The sequence below is a fragment of the Oncorhynchus masou genome, chromosome 31 (genome assembly GCF_036934945.1).
Source record: "Oncorhynchus masou masou isolate Uvic2021 chromosome 31, UVic_Omas_1.1, whole genome shotgun sequence".
In the NCBI taxonomy this organism is placed as follows: Eukaryota; Metazoa; Chordata; class Actinopteri; order Salmoniformes; family Salmonidae; genus Oncorhynchus; species Oncorhynchus masou.
This window is the reverse complement of record NC_088242.1, coordinates 39,618,194-39,635,807: the sequence shown is the minus strand read 5'-3', so window position 1 is coordinate 39,635,807 and position 17,614 is coordinate 39,618,194. Positions and strand designations below refer to the sequence as shown.

The 17,614-nt window shown below is 41.9% G+C and overlaps 1 protein-coding gene across 1 annotated transcript in view; it reads right to left on the bottom strand.

Moving 5' to 3' along the window:
* nrap (nebulin-related anchoring protein) overlaps window positions 1-16,772 on the bottom strand; it is a 115,481-nt gene extending 98,709 nt beyond the window's left edge. The window contains exons 1-11 of the mRNA XM_064950953.1: window positions 16,397-16,772; window positions 15,824-15,918; window positions 14,759-14,840; window positions 9,112-9,219; window positions 8,200-8,307; window positions 7,917-8,012; window positions 7,711-7,818; window positions 7,275-7,382; window positions 4,347-4,454; window positions 3,158-3,274; window positions 655-759 (exon numbers count right to left, since the gene is read on the bottom strand). Coding sequence (XP_064807025.1) covers window positions 655-759; window positions 3,158-3,274; window positions 4,347-4,454; window positions 7,275-7,382; window positions 7,711-7,818; window positions 7,917-8,012; window positions 8,200-8,307; window positions 9,112-9,219; window positions 14,759-14,840; window positions 15,824-15,918; window positions 16,397-16,462 — 1,101 coding nt within the window. The 5' untranslated portion in view covers window positions 16,463-16,772. The remainder of the gene's footprint in view (window positions 1-654; window positions 760-3,157; window positions 3,275-4,346; window positions 4,455-7,274; window positions 7,383-7,710; window positions 7,819-7,916; window positions 8,013-8,199; window positions 8,308-9,111; window positions 9,220-14,758; window positions 14,841-15,823; window positions 15,919-16,396) is intronic.
* Between the last annotated feature and the right edge of the window lie 842 nt (window positions 16,773-17,614).

Here is a 17,614-nt window from a genome sequence, read left to right as displayed (position 1 = left end):
GTGTTTGTTAATTAACTTTCCACTACCGTGAGCCCGGCAGTTATTTGCTTGACAATCACCGGCTGACAAATTGTTGTGACCGCCACAGCCCTACCCTCATACCATCATGGCCACCTAATCATTACCAGCTTCCAAAAGGCTCATTCATTCCCCCTTCTCTCCCCTGTTCTCCAGGTCGTTGCTGTAAATGAAAATGTGTTCTCAGTCAACTTACCTTGTAAAATAAGGGTCAAATTAAAGTATTTGTGATGTATGAGTTCCGTGCCTTTCCGGCAGAACCACCATCCACAATGACACGTTGTGCTCCCAAAGCTAGCGTGCCTACCACTATCAAAACCATGGTCTAGGTTTGTGCAAGGACGACACTACTTCAGGTCTCAGGGAGGATGACATCACCCACGATGGTTACTAGTGCTAACTAGCTCACATCTGCTATTTAGAGTATTTGGTTATATGTTTCCATTTACGAACCATTCTAGCATCTATTACATACTCATTCCCCATACTCCATACTCGCCAATCTATTTTTGTATTTAAATCTTAAACTATGACACTTTGGCAATGCTTAGCTGGTGCTTAAACTAATGTAGTAGCAACACCATATGAAAAGCATCTTTGCAAATGCATCTGCCGTGTTGGTCATGCATTCCTCACATCACTGCTGAACTTGGCAGCCTTTGATGCATTCTTGTACTGGGGCGTCTCACAGTAGTTGATGCTGTGGCCTTTAGTGTTCTCAAGGTCCTTCTTGTACTCAACCTGCCAGGGATAAAACAGAGCACACATTACAATAGGTGTTCCATCACAGTCAGACAGACAATTAGGCAAACTTGAATCCCAAATGTGTCTCTGAGCTCGATCCTGACGCCCTAAGCTTAACCTCAAAGGAATGTGTATGGATGATGTCACTGTATAAATCTGCCCCCTGCAGAGACTTTCCTGACCATTGACCTCCACAGAAGAATTTGTTGAGATGATTTAGAGGAGAAATGGTTCAGAATAGATGCTCCAACTAACGTGTTGCATTTATCAACGTGCTCAAGGACAAATTGAATTACCTTTCCCTGCCCAAGGAGCTAAGTTAAGTCCAGAGGGCCGAGCGGACATCAAATTTGGGACAATATGTAAATGATTGTGGAACATGGCAATGCAAATAAGTGGACTTTTGTTATTATTTTGTCCTCTTCTGTTTCTTTTTTATCTTCATTGTTCGTGGTGTGCACTACATTTATATACCCACAACCAGAGGTGTGCACTACATTTATATACCCACAACCAGAGGTGTGGACTACATTTATATACCCACAACCAGAGGTGTGGACTACATTTATATACCCACAACCAGAGGTGTGGACTACATTTATATACCCACAACCAGAGGTGTGCACTACATTTATATACCCACAACCAGAGGTGTGCACTACATTTATATACCCACAACCAGAGGTGTGCACTACATTTATATACCCACAACCAGAGGTGTGCACTACATTTATATACCCACAACCAGAGGTGTGCACTACATTTACATACCCACAACCAGATGTGTGCACTACATTTATATACCCACAACCAGAGGTGTGCACTACATTTACATACCCACAACCAGATGTGTGCACTACATTTATATACCCACAACCAGAGGTGTGCACTACATTTATATACCCACAACCAGAGGTGTGCACTACATTTATATACCCACAACCAGAGGTGTGCACTACATTTATACACCCACAACCAGAGGTGTGCACTACATTTACATACCCACATCCAGAGGTTTGCACTACATTTATATACCCACAACCAGAGGTGTGCACTACATTTATATACCCCCAACCAGAGGTGTGCACTACATTTATATACCCACAACCAGAGGTGTGCACTACATTTATATACCCACAACCAGAGGTGTGCACTACATTTATATACCCACAACCAGAGGTGTGCACTACATTTATATACCCACAACCAGAGGTGTGCACTACATTTATATACCCACAACCAGAGGTGTGCACTACATTTATATACTCACAACCAGAGGTTTGCACTACATTTATATACCCACAACCAGAGGTGTGCACTACATGTATATACCCACAACCAGAGGTGTGGACTAGAGTCACATGACTTGGACTCGAGTCAGACTCAAGTCACAAATATGATGACTTGCAACTCGACTTTGACTTTAACACCAATGACTCGTGACTTAACTTGGACTTGAGCTTTTTGACTCGACCTGACTTGATATCCTCCCCAATCCTCCTCAACCCTCCCCAATCCCAAATATTAAAAATCATGCTATTAAAAAAAGTGTGCAGCTCATCAGCTCTTCATTTAACGGAGTACAGTTTGAATCGGACAGCAGCCAATCAAATTGTGCCAGCTGAGAAAAAGTTGCGCGTGGCAGTGCAGTGGAACGTTGGTGGGTGCATTCAGAAGGAGCCCTTGGAAAGATGATACCCAAAATTATTTTTTCAGATATAAAGACTACGCTGTACTCATCAAAAACCGATTGCAACTTACAAAAGATGCGGGAAGAAAATGACAGACGGAGGCGCAACAACTTCCAACTTTGTTCGACATTTGAAGCTGCACAAAGAACGTGGCTAATATAGCCGACAGCTATATATAACTTTGCTTGTGTAGCGTGTAGGCTAACGTAACATTAAGTCAACGAGCCGTCCACACTGTCAGTCAGTGCGGGAGCTTGACCATTGCACCCAAGATTGAGCTACAACTGGCTGATGTTACTGCTGTTCCTAAAACCACTGACATACGTTCGCCTACTGTAACCACACACATAGAGAGAGAGTGTGTGAGAGAGAAGGTTGGGCGATTGTGTACAAGCCTACATCGCCCGATTGCGCCCCATAGCGGGAGACTTTCTCATGGAAATATAATGTTTATTTGGAAAGTAATAAATATATATATTTTAAAGCATTCATGATTTGCGTAAATGTAATACACTAACTATTACTCTTGTTAAAATATAAAATGGTATTACATTTGGTGAAGAGCTCATGATGACTCGAATCTCAAAGTTTGGGACTTGAGTGCTAAGACTTGAAACTTACTTGTAAAAAAAAATGACTCTGCCCACAACCTTTCCATCTTTTTTGCCCCCATTTTTTGCTCTCATTTCTCAGGTCTATCTCACCTCGCTGACGATCTTGTTGATTTTGCGGGCGCTCTTCAGGGCCAGGTTGTCCTCACTGGTCAGGTTGTGAAAGTGGGATGAGCCCTTCATCTTACTCAGGTCCTTCTTGTATTTCAGCTGGGGGGTTAAAAATGGAAAGAGAAGCAGAGAAAGATTAAAAAAGAGCAGAAGAATCCTCGGTCACACATTCCCATCTGTCAGATTACATAACTTGTCTATGAGCACATCTTCATACATGCTGTACACAATCGGCAACAAACACACAGGCACACAACTGCGAAACACACACATGCGCGCATGCTCTCTCACTCACACACACACACAGTCTAATTTGGTCTGTGGAGAGTTTGGAACATGACAGCACAGAATTATTGGTGAGAGTCACGGGGAACGCTACTTATCCCTGTGACCATGACCTGAAATTCCACCCGGCAACACCAGACAAGGTGACGGATGAATGTGATCAAATCAAATTGTATTTGTCAAATGCGCCGAATACAACAGGTGTAGACCTTGCAGTGAAATGCTGAATACAACAGTTGTAGACCTCGCAGTGAAATACTTAATACAACAGGTGTAGACCTTGCAGTGAAATGCCTACTTATTGTGAGTTTTGAGAATCCCTGGACCTATTCGGAAAATGTGTTTGAAATGCATCTTTCCTTCCTCCCTTCATTGAAGTAATCACAGAACCACTGAAGTACATCGTTTTCACAAATTCAGTCATGGCATATAAGTCATTACTTTCAAGAATAGAAGGAGGGATCCCTTTAAACTATCCTCTCTCTTTACTAGATTCCTCAATATATTGTCCAATCCATAGTGACTATACAGCTCCAAAATGAGACAGATAACAGACTGTCTGTCAATTGTGTTTCCTTATTGAAAATGAATTCACCCACATACCCTAACATATGATCCTCCGCTTTAGGGGTGTCTACTGCACAAAGTTGTATACACAATACAACTTTTCACCCCAATAAACTCACTCACAATACAACATTGTGCAGCCGATACCCCTAAAGCAGAGGAGTTAAACCTCAATAAATCCACCCACAATACCACTTTGTGCAACAGACACCCCTAAAGCAGAGGAGTTTAACCTAATTAATCCACCCACAATACCACTTTGTGCAACAGACACCCCTAAAGGGGAGGAGCATACTTGTTCAGCAGAGACACTACTCACATCACTGGCGTGGGCCTGGGCTTTCTTGGCAAGCTGGTAGGCAGGAGTGATCATGGCTGGGAAACTGCCCTTCCCTCTCTGCTGCTCGTACTCTTCAGTGTAGGCAATCTGCAAGGAGGAACACACATCAGCACACAGTTGATACTACAGATAGAATGGGAACAGGGAGAGTATGGCAGACTTTTGTTCTGGGCTAACAAACACATTTGATTCATAAGACCTTGATTAGTTGAACTGAGTATTGTTGTGTTGGGATGGAAATGTCTGCACACCCTATTGTTATCATATAATATGTACAGTGCTACAACAATTCAGCAAATGATATAAGGGTATAAATACATGCACACACTACCATCAATCTCACCTAGTATTCTAAACTCATGTCACTGTCTGACACATCGACACCAATGCGTAAACCTAATCCCAAAGCATTATGTGCATAGCGATCATTTTGGCAGACAAGAGAAAATGTTCTGTCTAGCTAGGTACCAGCATCATCCAGGTATGGCTCTGTTTCACCCACTTCAGATGGGTTCCACGTACTTTTGCATACATACAATCATATCAAATAGTGACAACTACAATCCGAAGAATATTGATTAAATAAAAAAAGACTATCTGATATAGGGAAAGCTTGGTTGGAAAGTGAAAACAACTGGAAGTTAAAAGATTTAGGCATCTCTAAGGCATTAAAGAATCTCAAACAGTACAACAACCATGTCTGTGAAGATATAAGATATCGGCTACTCATTGTAAGGACAATTTGTGTTGGATGCTTCAACTGAAAAACTACTTTTCCACTTAAGTTTGGAGCCAGACCAATTTATACCAATCTGGAAGAGTGTTGTGGGTTGTTGTCTTTCTGAGAGGCATTGTAAAGTTAAACAACTATCAGTCCTCGTTGGGGATAAGATACTTTAGTAGTTTTATTTATCAATGTAACCACTACCAGTAGAATTTAACTTGCGGCCCTATAATCAATTACGCATTTCAAATTTAATTGAACGTTTCACAGGTCTCCCTCTTCACTTTTCTCAGAAAGAAAAAAAATAAATCTGAAAAATGTTGAAGTTGTATTGAAAAATTGCATTATTATAGAAAAAATTATGTACTTCAGCTTCCGGTTAACAGATACATAACTTCCTCTCAGATATTGGCTGAACATCCTCGCCAAGAGGCTAAAATCTCTTGGTTAGGTCGCTAGGTGTTGAACTAAGGAGGCTATAGTATTTTTAACAAGAGGGTCGACTTAAAAATATACAATTTGCTCGCTCGCCTCACTTAAAAAAAGAAAAAAGAAATCCGTTAATAATAATTATATGGCCTTATCGATCCCCTGCTGGGGAAAAAATGTAAGGGGGAGTAGCAATGGCAATACAAAATCAAATTCTACTCAGCATGCTGATCTGCAAGGATTGGATGTACAGTGGTTTTTCCTTTAAAAGTTTTGAGTTTATGCCCCGACCATTTGTGGCAGATTGTGGTAAATTGCGTCATTCATTCTGTCATTGCACCACTCTATCACAAGGGGGAGTTAGAACGCTGATCTATCAATAGTGTAGACTGTGGCACTATCCTGACTATATTTTTGTAAGTTAATGGAGGTCTGAATGTTTCAGTCCGAGAGTCTCTCTTCTCTGGCACTAGAGCCCTGCATCAGGCAACAGCAAAAAAATAGCTGGCGGGTGGTTCTGGAGTTGAGAGAGAACTTGGGTAAATAAAATGGTGCAATTACACTTGACATGTGGACTGACAGTTTTCTACAAAAATAGGCACGGTGGGCTTTTGGTTTCTCTCCCTCTAAAAACAGAAAGAAATCATTCTAAATAACAAACTGGCCCCTCTATGTAAAGTGAGTTTCTGAAACGCGGAGTCCTTATTTGCTGATGTGAAGAAGAAACGGAATGAAAGAGTCCAGCGAGGATTTGTCAGCATAAAGTTGAGTGACTCACTCATTCGTGGCTTTGGATCAAAATCAAGAAACGTTTTTATTGTTTTGACCAAGTTAATCTACTCATGTTGTGTGTGACCAATTATTTGTGACATTGTGGTTACAATGAAGAATGTAAATGAAATAAATCCTATTCATAATGAATAATCAGATGTGTGTCGCAAGTTTGACATTTTTCCCTATTTTTTTTTGTAGGAATTGATTTAATATTTTTAGACAATACAAAACATACATATACAAACGACAACTACATCACACCTGTCCAGATCCACCTGCTCACACCTGCTCACACTCCCATCTCCATCTCCAAAGCCCGCATCACTCTCTGCCACATTGCCTCATACTGCACCATTTTGTTTTTCTCTGTCGCCCACACGCACATTCAATATTTTGATAATGAAGCATTTAAAGGCTGACATTGTAATATTTCTGACAGCCAAATTTCTAACTCCACCCATAACTTTTGGACTTCATAACATTCCCAGAAGGCATGAATTATTATAACCTAATGAAAAATGAACCTGGTAATCTATTTTAATTTACTGCAGGCCATAAAACCTATGGGTTTAACCCTCTGAATTAATGATTATATTGAAGATAGAAGCCTCCTATTAATTAGTTCCGAGAGCCAATCGGTTACCCAACAAATAATATCCATTTATTTAGCCTAATTGTTTTTATGACTACAGACAGTACTCTAGTATTCCTCTTATCCTCCATGTACTAATTGATACGTCTGCATCTCTATTCAACATTTGGCTAAAAAGAAACCACGCCATGAATTAAGAACAGATATATATATTTTTCTCTCTAAGGTTTTACATTTCTAACTCAATATCACAGACCAGATTTGCCCTAACGAAAAATGCATCAACCCCTACAAATATATACATTTACAAAAGGATAGTCTAATAGCTCGGCGAGGTGTGAAAAATCCCCCCAACTTGCAATGTATCCTATGCCTCAGTTGTTTTCACCTGGCTGAAGTTCCCAGCATTTTCTCTGGCAGAAGCGAATTCTGCTGCCCCAGCATCTGAGGTGGCCTTTCCCTTCATCTCCTGCTCATACATCTGACGGTACTTCACCTAAGATATGATCACAGTGTCAACATTAGTGTACTGTATGCATATGACTTAGCATTTGTATGTGTGAGCATCAGTTTGTGTGAGCATCAGTTTGTGTGTGTGTGTGTGTGTGTGTGAGCATCAGTGTGTGTGTGTGTGTGTGTGTGAGCATCAGTGTGTGTGTGTGTGTGTGTGTGAGCATCAGTGTGTGTGTGTGTGTGAGCATCAGTGTGTGTGTGTGTGTGTGTGTGTGTGTGTGTGAGCATCAGTGTGTGTGTGTGTGTGTGTGAGCATCAGTGTGTGTGAGTGTGAGTGTGAGTGTGTGTGTGTGTGTGTGTCCTCTACTCACACCACTGGCCATCTCTGTGGCTTTCTTTGAAACTTGGTAGCCAGGAGTGAGATGGGCGGGGAAACTGCCTTTACCCACCTGCTGTTCATACTCTTCAGTGTAGACATACTGGGAGGGAAAATACCACGTCATGGACACACGAAAAGTGACATAATTGCATTTGGAGGAAAGCATAAATCAGATTGAGTAGGGTTTGTAATAAATACATTGATCTGTCCTTGGCTTTTGGCCAGAAGCACTTCAGGGGTTTTGGCTACGGAGGAATATTTTGACACTTTCTCCTCTCTTTTATTGTACTCCGTCTGAATAACAGAGAAACAAAAATGTTAACATATTTTTTGCCCCCTCATAACACGCTATAACACTGTAATAATAAAATGTATAGTAATTACGGCTAATGTCATGAGCTGAAATCAACTGGTTATTTTATGGTCACACTACCTGCCTCCCGAAGTACTGTTCTGCCCCTATAGAGGGAGCTGCACTTACGCTGCTGGCCAAGGTATTTGGTGTCTTGGAAATCTGGTATCCTGGTGTGATCATGGTGGATAAGCTGCCTTTTCCTTTATTCTGCTCATATTCCTCAGTGTATTTGACCTGTCATCAGGGAGAAAGTATGTCCCCAAACTTTATGACACAAACACAGTCAGACCACTACTGAATGACAAGTACAGGAACGTTTCCTATGCCATAACTACGTGTTTTCTGTGTAATTTTGAACCATTTGAAATGGGCAAATTTGACAGGGTGGGGGTATGTGTGTGTGTGTGTGTGTGTGTGTGTGTGTGTGTGTGTGTGTGTGTGTGTGTGTGTGTGTGTGTGTGTGTGTGTGTGTGTGTGTGTGTGTGTGTGTGTGTGTGTGTGTGTGTGTGTGTGTGTGTGTGTGTGTGTGTGTGTGTGTGTATAACTATGAGAAAGGTATGTGTAGGTTTGTCTGGGGGTTGTTTTCATGTTGGTTGGTTGTTCTGTGCTTACATCACTGGCCAGGGAGCCTCCAGTCTTAGCATGTAGAATATGGGAGGTGTCGGCCACAGAGGTAAATTGTGTCAATTTTTCTTCATGTCCCCTTTTGTACTCCACTTACGATCGAATACATATTGTACTCATCTATATTTAGCACCTACCTGTACATCTGTAGCTGCATTGTATTGCAAAATCTGTTTGTTTAATAGGAGGGCAAATGCAGTTGTACTCCATTTTTAGTAATCACATGGGCCATTTTCGACAATTGAATGTACATCAAAAGTATTTTGTTCTGTTATGTGTTTTATCATGTGTTTTTGTGTTATGTTTCCATATGTTCCTTTTTGAAATTCAATTCAAAATGAGTCACTTTTTTATATCTACTCTTCAGACTTGGTCCAACATTGTGTTTGTTATACAAATAAGGAAGATACTCACATCACTGATGGTTTTTTGGGCCTGTGTCACGCTCACAATCTCCTGGTTGGTGATGGTGCCTGAGTACGAGTAGGTCTGCTGCTCCTCAAACTTAGCCCGATAGTCCTGCTGTTGAATCACAAAGCACACAGAATCAACTAAGGACTCTCATTATATTGGGGGCGGTTCCAGAAACAGGATCAATGAGTTAGTTAGCTAACTGTTCAGGTAGTGGTTCCCAAAAGCAGTTTGTTTTGGATGCGTTTTGTTTTGCCCAATAGGAACCGAATGGTGAATACTGTCTTTGGAGTCAATTTTATCGTAAGTAAGAATATAATATGTTTCTGAACACTTGTACATTCATGTAGATGCTATGTGTCACACCCTGATCTGTTTCACCCGTCTTTGTGCTTGTCTCCACCCCCCTCCAGGTGCCGGCCATCTTCCGCATTATCCCCTGTGTATTTCTACCTGTGTTCTCTGTTTGTCTGTTGCCAGTTCGTTTTGTTCGTGAAACCTACCAGCATTTGTTCCCCTGCTCATGCCTGTTTCTTGCTCCTGTTTTCTAGTCCTTCCCGGTTTTGACCATTCTGCCTGCTCTGACCCTGAGCCTGCCTGCTGTTTGGTATTGTACCTCACCTAACTGGATTATTGACCCCTGCCTGCCCTGAGACTGCCTACCGTTCTGGAGCCTTTACACCCTCTCTGGATTACTGACCCCTGCCTGCCCTGAGACTGCCTGCCGTTCTGGAGCCTTTACACCCTCTCTGGATTACTGACCCCTGCCTGCCCTGAGACTGCCTGCCGTTCTGGACCCTTTGCACCATCTCTGGATTACTGACCCCTGCCTGCCTTTGACCTGTCGTTTGCCTGCCCCTGTTTTAGAAATAAACTTTTGTTTATTTGACACTGTCTGCATCTGGGTCACACCTGAAACGTGATACAATGGATAATCATGAATCAATCATTAATAATTATCAGTAAGAAAGATGCAAAGATCATACCACCACCCCCACTTCAATAAACTGAAGAAATACATGTATTAATAAAATACAAAATAGAAAAATACCAAAATATTAAGGAGCAACAATGAAATAACAGTAGCAAGGCTATATACAGGGGGTACCAGTACAGAGTCAATGTGCGGGGGCACCAGTTAGTCGAGGTAATTGAGGTAATATGTAGGTAGAGGTGAAGTGACTATGCATAGATAATAAACAGAGAATACAACAACGTACAAATATATGCGTGCTGCAAATAGTTCCGGAAGCCATTTGATTAGCTGTGGCTTGGGGGTAGAAGCTGTTAAGAAGCAATTTGATTAGCTGTGGCTTGGGGGTAGCTGTTAGCTGTTAAGAAGCCTGGTACACTCTGGTACTGCTTGCCATGCAGTAGAAGAGAGAACAGTCTATGACTAGGGTGGCTGGAGTCTTTGGCCATTTTTAGGGCCTTCCTCTGACACCGACTGGTATAGAGGTCCTGGATGGCAGGAAGCTTGGCCCCAGTGATGTACTACCCTCTGTACTGCCTTGCGGTTGGAGGCCGAGCAGTTGCCATACCAGGTGGTGATGCAACCAGTCAGGATGCTCTCGATGGTGCAGCTGTAGAATATTTTGAGGATTTGAGGACCTATGCAAAATCTTTTCAGTCTCCTGAGAGGAAATAGGCTTTGTCATGCCCTCTTCAAGACTGTCTTGTTGTGTATAGACCATGTTAGTTTGTTGGTGATGTGGACACCAAGGAACTTGACGCTCTCAACCGGCTCCACTACAGCCCCATCGATGAGAATGGGGGCGTGCTCGGCCCTCCTTTTACTGTAGTCCATGATTATCTCCTTTGTCTTGATCACGTTGAGGGAGAGGTTGTTTTCCTGGCAACACACTGCCAGGTCTCTGACTCCGCCCTATAGGCTGTCTCATTGTTGCCGGTGATCAGGCCTACCACTGTTGTGTCATCCAGTTGCAGAGGGAGTTGTTTAGTCCCAGGGTTCTTAGCTAAGTGATGAGCTTTGAGGGCACTATGGTGTTGATCGCTGAGCTGTTGTCAATGAACAGTATTCTCACATAGGTGTTCCTTTTGTCCATTTTCAGATATTACACATTTCTAATTTTGTCATAAAGTCTTTTCATTTCAAGGTAGTGTACGGTTAGCTAGCTAGCCAACGTTAGCTGGCTGGCTCGCGAGCTAACGTTACGTGTATGATCTCATTATTTGTATCTCAGAGCCATTTGCTTGACCAGTTATAGCCTAATGTTAGCTAGCTAACATTGAACCTGGTTGGTTAGTTACCTGCAGATTCATGCAGTGTCGTAGCGTCATGAGTTGGGATTATGGTTCATTGTTTACTTAGCTAGCTACATGTCTTAACAAAAGACTTTCATCTGAGTGTGCCAGAGCGCAGAATAACTGGTGGTTTTACGAAAGCTCAACACCTGTTGATTATGGCCGGTGACAGTAAAAGTCTGCAAAAAAAATCGTAATTGTTGCCAGCAGTACAGTTCCAGTCACCAATGCTCTGGATAACATGAAAACAGCCTAACCAGCTCTGCTAGGTCAAGTAAAATTGTCAGATTGGGGTTTGTGTCTGGAAGTAGCTAGCAAGCTAGTCAATGTTAACCAGTTAGCTTGGGTGCTTGACTGCTGTTATGAGGTCAGAACGTTCTGATCAACCCTACTCATCGACCAGAGCATCCAGTGTGTGCTCTGAACACTCCGAGAGTGAAACACTCTGAATTTACAAACAGACAATCTGCGAGCACAGTTTCAGATCGACCCTTAAAGAGATGGGTGGGGCTAAAGCTTAAGAGTGTGTGAACGATGCTGAATGGGTGTAGACAAAAAGAGTGCTCCAATAGTAGTACCAAAACATTCAAGGCCAATTTCTCAAAAGTGAGTTTACAAGTTTATCAACTTTCAAAGCAAAATTACTTTCCCATTGTTCCTCAACTGTAGTGTATGATATACAGTTTTGTAGCTCTGAGTCTCTACTTTTATCCAATGTAAAAAACACAATTTCAAATTGCTGATCGTCCTCGCAGTGGCAGACCACGTGTAACAACACCTGCACAGGATTGGTACATCCGAACATCACCTCTGTGGGACAGATACAGGATGGCAAAAACTGCCCCAGTTACACCAGGAATCAATCCCTCCATCAGTGCTCAGACTGTCCACAATAGGCTGAGAGAGGCTGGACTGAGGGCTTGTAAGCCTGTTGTAAGGCAGATCCACACCAGACATCACCGGCAACAATGTCGCCCATGTGCACAAACCCACCGCCGCTGGACCAGACAGGACTGGCAAAAAGTGCTCTTCACTGACGAGTCGCGGTTTTGTCTCACCAGGGGTGATCGTCGGATTTGCTTTTATCGTCAAAGGAATGAGCGTTACACCGAGGCCTGTACTCTGGAGCGGGTTCGATTTGGAGGTGGAGGGTCCGTCATGGTCTGGGGCGGTGTGTCACAGCATCATCGGACTGAGCTTGTTGTCATTGCAGGCAATCTCAACGCTGTGCATTACAGGGAAGACATCCTCCTCCCTCATATGGTACCCTTCCTGCAGGCTCATCCTGACATGACCCTCCAGCATGACAATGCCACCAGCCATACTGCAAGAATACAGGTTACAATGCTTGTTCTGTGTTCCTGCAAGACAGGAATGTCAGTGTTCAGCCATGGCCAGCGAAGTGGCCGGATCTCAATCCCATTGAGCATGTCTGGGACCTGTTGGATCAGAGGGTGAGGGCTAGGGTCATTCCCCCCAAAAATGTCTGGGAACTTGCAGGTGCCTTGGTGGAAGAGTGAGGTAACATCTCACAGCAAGAACTGGCAAATCTGGTGCAGTCCATGAGGAGGACATGCACTGCAGTACTTAATTCAGCTGGTGGCGTTACCAGATACTGACTGTTACTTTTGATTTTGACCCCCCCTCCCTTTGTTCAGGAACACATTATTCCATGTCTGTTAGTGACTGTGTCTGTGGAACTTGTTCAGTGTATGACTCAGTTGTTGAATCTTGTTATGTTCATACAAATATTTACACATGTTAAGTTTGCTGACAATAAACGCAGTTGACAGTGAGAGGACGTTTCTTTTTTTGCCGAGTTTATTTTACTCAATGTAGTCTTGCTAGCAGGAATGTTAGCCATGGCAATATTCTATGACTAACAAAGGCAAAAAAAGCTGAAGGGAGACTGAGTGCCAGACAGACATTCAGACCAGACATGCAGACAGACAGGGACAGGTGGAGTGCTGAGGGTGTTGGAGAGGAGGCGAGGAGAGGCTGTTTTCTGAAGGTATAATTTTAACCTCCTGAAACATAAACTAGGGCAGCAAGGGGTGCCGTGTCCCTGTCACAGTCACAGAAATAGATAGTCATGCACACCATTCCAAACCTATGCTGTCAACATGGGCCCAAAGCTCTCCGAAATCAAATCAAATCAAAGTTTATTTCTCACGTGCGCAGAATACAACAGGTGTAGACCTTACACTGAAATGCTTACTTTGTTCAGGGACACATTATTCCATTTCTGTTAGTCACTGTGTCTGTGGAACTTGTGCAGTTTATGTCTTTACGACTCTCTTTCTTTCATAAAGAGGGGAAAACTGCATTTCTCATTGACAAGCATAATAAATGTACAGTTTATTTGTCTATATCAGGTTGGCTCCATGTGAACACACTATTTGTAGCCTCCACACTTTGAAAGTTCCACAGCAGGTAAAATGCAGTGGCTCCATGTGAACACACTATTTGCAGCCTCCACACTTTGAAAGTTCCACAGCAGGTAAAATGCAGTGGCTCCATGTGAACACACTATTTGCAGCTACATGTCGCTCTTTTTAGTAACTGGTTGTTATATTCTGGAACAAAAAGACCAGTATAAAGGAGAAACCCCTTCTGTTTAGAACAGCATAATGCAGGTTAACGTTCTCAATTCTATCAAAACGACTGTTTAGGATCATTGAGCCCTACTAAATCAAATACAGGGATACAAGTAGGTCAAAAACATATTTCTTCCTTCACTGCAAGAATATAGGTTACAATGCATCAACTATAAAAAAAACACAACAAAAAACAAAAATAAATTAATCTGCATACTGCTGTCTCTGGTTTCGGTCAAGTATGGGAATACAAAACATTGAAATTTGCTTCATTACTGGACAGCAGTTTTTTCAAAATTACAACAAGCCATCAGTGTGACGTCCTTTACACTTCCATTACATTACCCAACCAACATCCTCCATGGTGTCTATTTATGTCTATCTATGTATCAACTCGTGAGCCGTAACAATCAGAATGAATACCATTATTCACAATGCCACATGCTGTGTGTACACCGGTGTACTCATGTAGTCATACTTCCACAATACCATGCGCGATGACTACAGTGAATGACTAACTCATGTGAAATGTTCGATGAGAGTCATTGAGTAATTTCAAGCCCAGCACACCTAAGTTCCACTGTCACTTGAGTGGAGGAGGGTGGAGCTGTTTCAAACTGCTATTCTAGAATAATGACACACACATGTCAAGTTCAATAGCCATGTTGAAGTAGAATACAAAGTCCTACATGCGAAGTCTAAAAAAACAACTTCTTGATTCCTGATACATCTAGACCCAGTAACTGGGACTTTTGCTGCATGTTGGTGTGACATCATTGCTTACTCACCTCACTGCTGGCAATGGCTTGCTTCTTGGCATTGATGGGGGTCTCATAGACACTGGTGAACATATTGTTTCTTGGATTGTGTCTGAGGGATTAAAGGTGAGAGGTCATCATCAACCCATTTTAAGAATTTTTAAGAATCTCACTTTTGGTTTAGTCCATACTCGTAGCCATTTACAAATACAATTCCAGTGACATGGGACTAGAACGCTAAAGATGCTGAATGGGTCATTCATCAAAATGACTGCCTTTTGCATACTTGTGCACCAATATTGCATTTTAAAAGCCTGTCACATTAAATGAAGTGCCCTTTAAAATAGACCACATGGAGAATTCAATAAATCCTATTTTTTATATGAATGAAGAATTTTGGCACAAGATTAACCACAAGATTTCTCAACATCATTGTAAAGCCCTGGTTATTTTTGTTGTTTTGAGAAAGTCATTTCTGAAGATGATTATTTATTTCATGTGATTAGTGATTCACATATGTCTGGCCCTCATTTTAAGGTCCACCCTGTTACGTGAACTGCACTCTTATTTTAATATGGTGAAACTATTCCTATTCAATATTTTTTCAAAAGATACATTGAATAAATAGCCCAATCATAATGTAAAAGCAGGTGAGCTGGTTCTATACTTTTTGGGCATTTACTGGTGTTTTGTGGTGGAAAACTGAGTAGTTCAAGCATATGTCAAACCTTTTACCCATAGAGAGACAGGCTAGATTTTTTATTATATAAAGTTGAACATGTGCTCTTTATGACATAATGTTGAATTCAAAGTTTTATTTTGGTGGAATGACTCAAATGACAACAATCATAGTACTTTAAAGTACTATCATCCAACCAACTTCCTCATTTCATTCAGTGCCTAATTTCCCCATTCATTTGGGATTGAGGCATAGGGCTTTATCTACACCGATGGCGAGGGATGTGGACTCATAGACCACTGTTGAGGTCTGAAAACGCTTAACAAACTTTGATTTTGGAGGGAACTATCCCTATAAATTCCCTAAACAGTGAAAGAAACCTCAGTAAAAAAGTGAAATAACACCTTTCTACTTACACAGAGCAGTATGGCCGCTTCTTGTGGCTAACAAAGTTCTTGGCTGTGAGCACCATTTTACAGACGTCGCAGTGAAAGCATGCTTTGTGCCAGTTCTGAGAAAAGGGGAAAAAACACAAGTGTGTTACACACATAAAATCCTGGGTTCTGATCTAGGAATTATGACTCCAATCTAAGTTATTGTAAAGAAACACAGTGAAGAGTGCTTTTAATTGACCTAAATGGATGTCTGACATCATAGACCAAGAGACTGCGATTTTAAACATATACTTGCTCACAATGTTGCTCAACTGTCCTTGAATAAGCAAACCATACCACTGACAGTATGAACTATGAAGGAGCAATAGCAGTCAGATGATGAATATGTTAAATTCATTATTTTCCTTAACCTTTTAGAAGGCGAAATCAGGGTCACAGAGTGATTCTTGGTGGTCTTAAACAAGTCTACTTTGAAACAAAATTATACACCTCACACACATGGTTATGGGCTTAAAAAAAGAAGACAACAATACCATGTCAGATATAGAGTTGAAATCCAACTAGAGGTAAAGTATGGGAGTAACTCTGTCTTACCTGATCAATACAATTGATCTTCTCCGCTGGGTACACCACAAACCCACACCTGGCGCAGGACTGCATCTTCGTAACCTTTCCCCTTACCAAAAGTACTCAGGAAAAAAACTAAAAGGTAGCTTGAGTGAAGTGAATATTAGCCCCAAGAGAGAGCAAAAGCCCAGGCAGCAGTAAAGAGAGGCAGGATCTCCTAGACAGTCTCTGGTAGTAGTGCCTCTGGCAATGATAAACTTAGCTCTCGATTGTGACAGACAGATCAACCCTGTCTGTTACAAGACACCAGGACCCAGGAGGACCCACCCCCTTTTAAATGTATTTTTTATTTAACCTTCATTTAATCAGGGAGTAATGCTGGGACCACAGTCTCTTTCGCAGATGAGCCCTGCATGAATACATAAAAAAAAACAATTAAACCATACTGTATATACAGTACCATATACAATTACACAATACATGAAAAGCAGACAAAACACAAAAAACAAAACAGTAAAAAGGCCCTCAAACATCCGCCTGAATTTCCCTAGAGGCACCAACTCCACCAACTTTAAACTAAAAGCACATTTACCTAACTCGGTGAAGATTGGAAGGATCTCCATGGTTAGCCATGTCCGGGCCTGGAGCACCCCCCATCCATATTGATGAGACCGCAGTGGAGAAGGTGCAAAGCTTCCTCGGCATACACATCACTAACAAACTGAAATGGTCCACCCACACAGACAGTGTGGTGAAGAAGGCACAACAGCGGCTCTTCAACCTCAGGAGGCTGAAGAAATTTGTCTCGGCACCTAAAATCCTCACAAACTTTTACAGATGCACAATTGAGAGCATCCTGTTGGGTTGTATCACCAATGTCATAGGAAGGCCAAAAAAAATCATCAAGGACAACAACCACCCGATCCACTGCCTGTTCACCCCGCTATCATTCAGAAGCCGAGGTCAGTACAGGTGCATCGGAGCTGGGACAGAGAGACTGAAACAGCTTCTATCTCAAGGCCATCATGCTGTTAAATGCCATCATTAGCACCTTAGAGGCTGCTGCCCTATATACATCAACTTGAAATCACTGGCCACTTTAATAATTGGAACACTAGTCACTTTAAAAATTATGTATGTACTGTATTCTACTGTATTTTAGTCTATGCCGCTCTGACTTTTCTAATCTAAATATGTACAGTATATATACAAAAATAGACTCAAACATATCAAAAGAAGTAACAA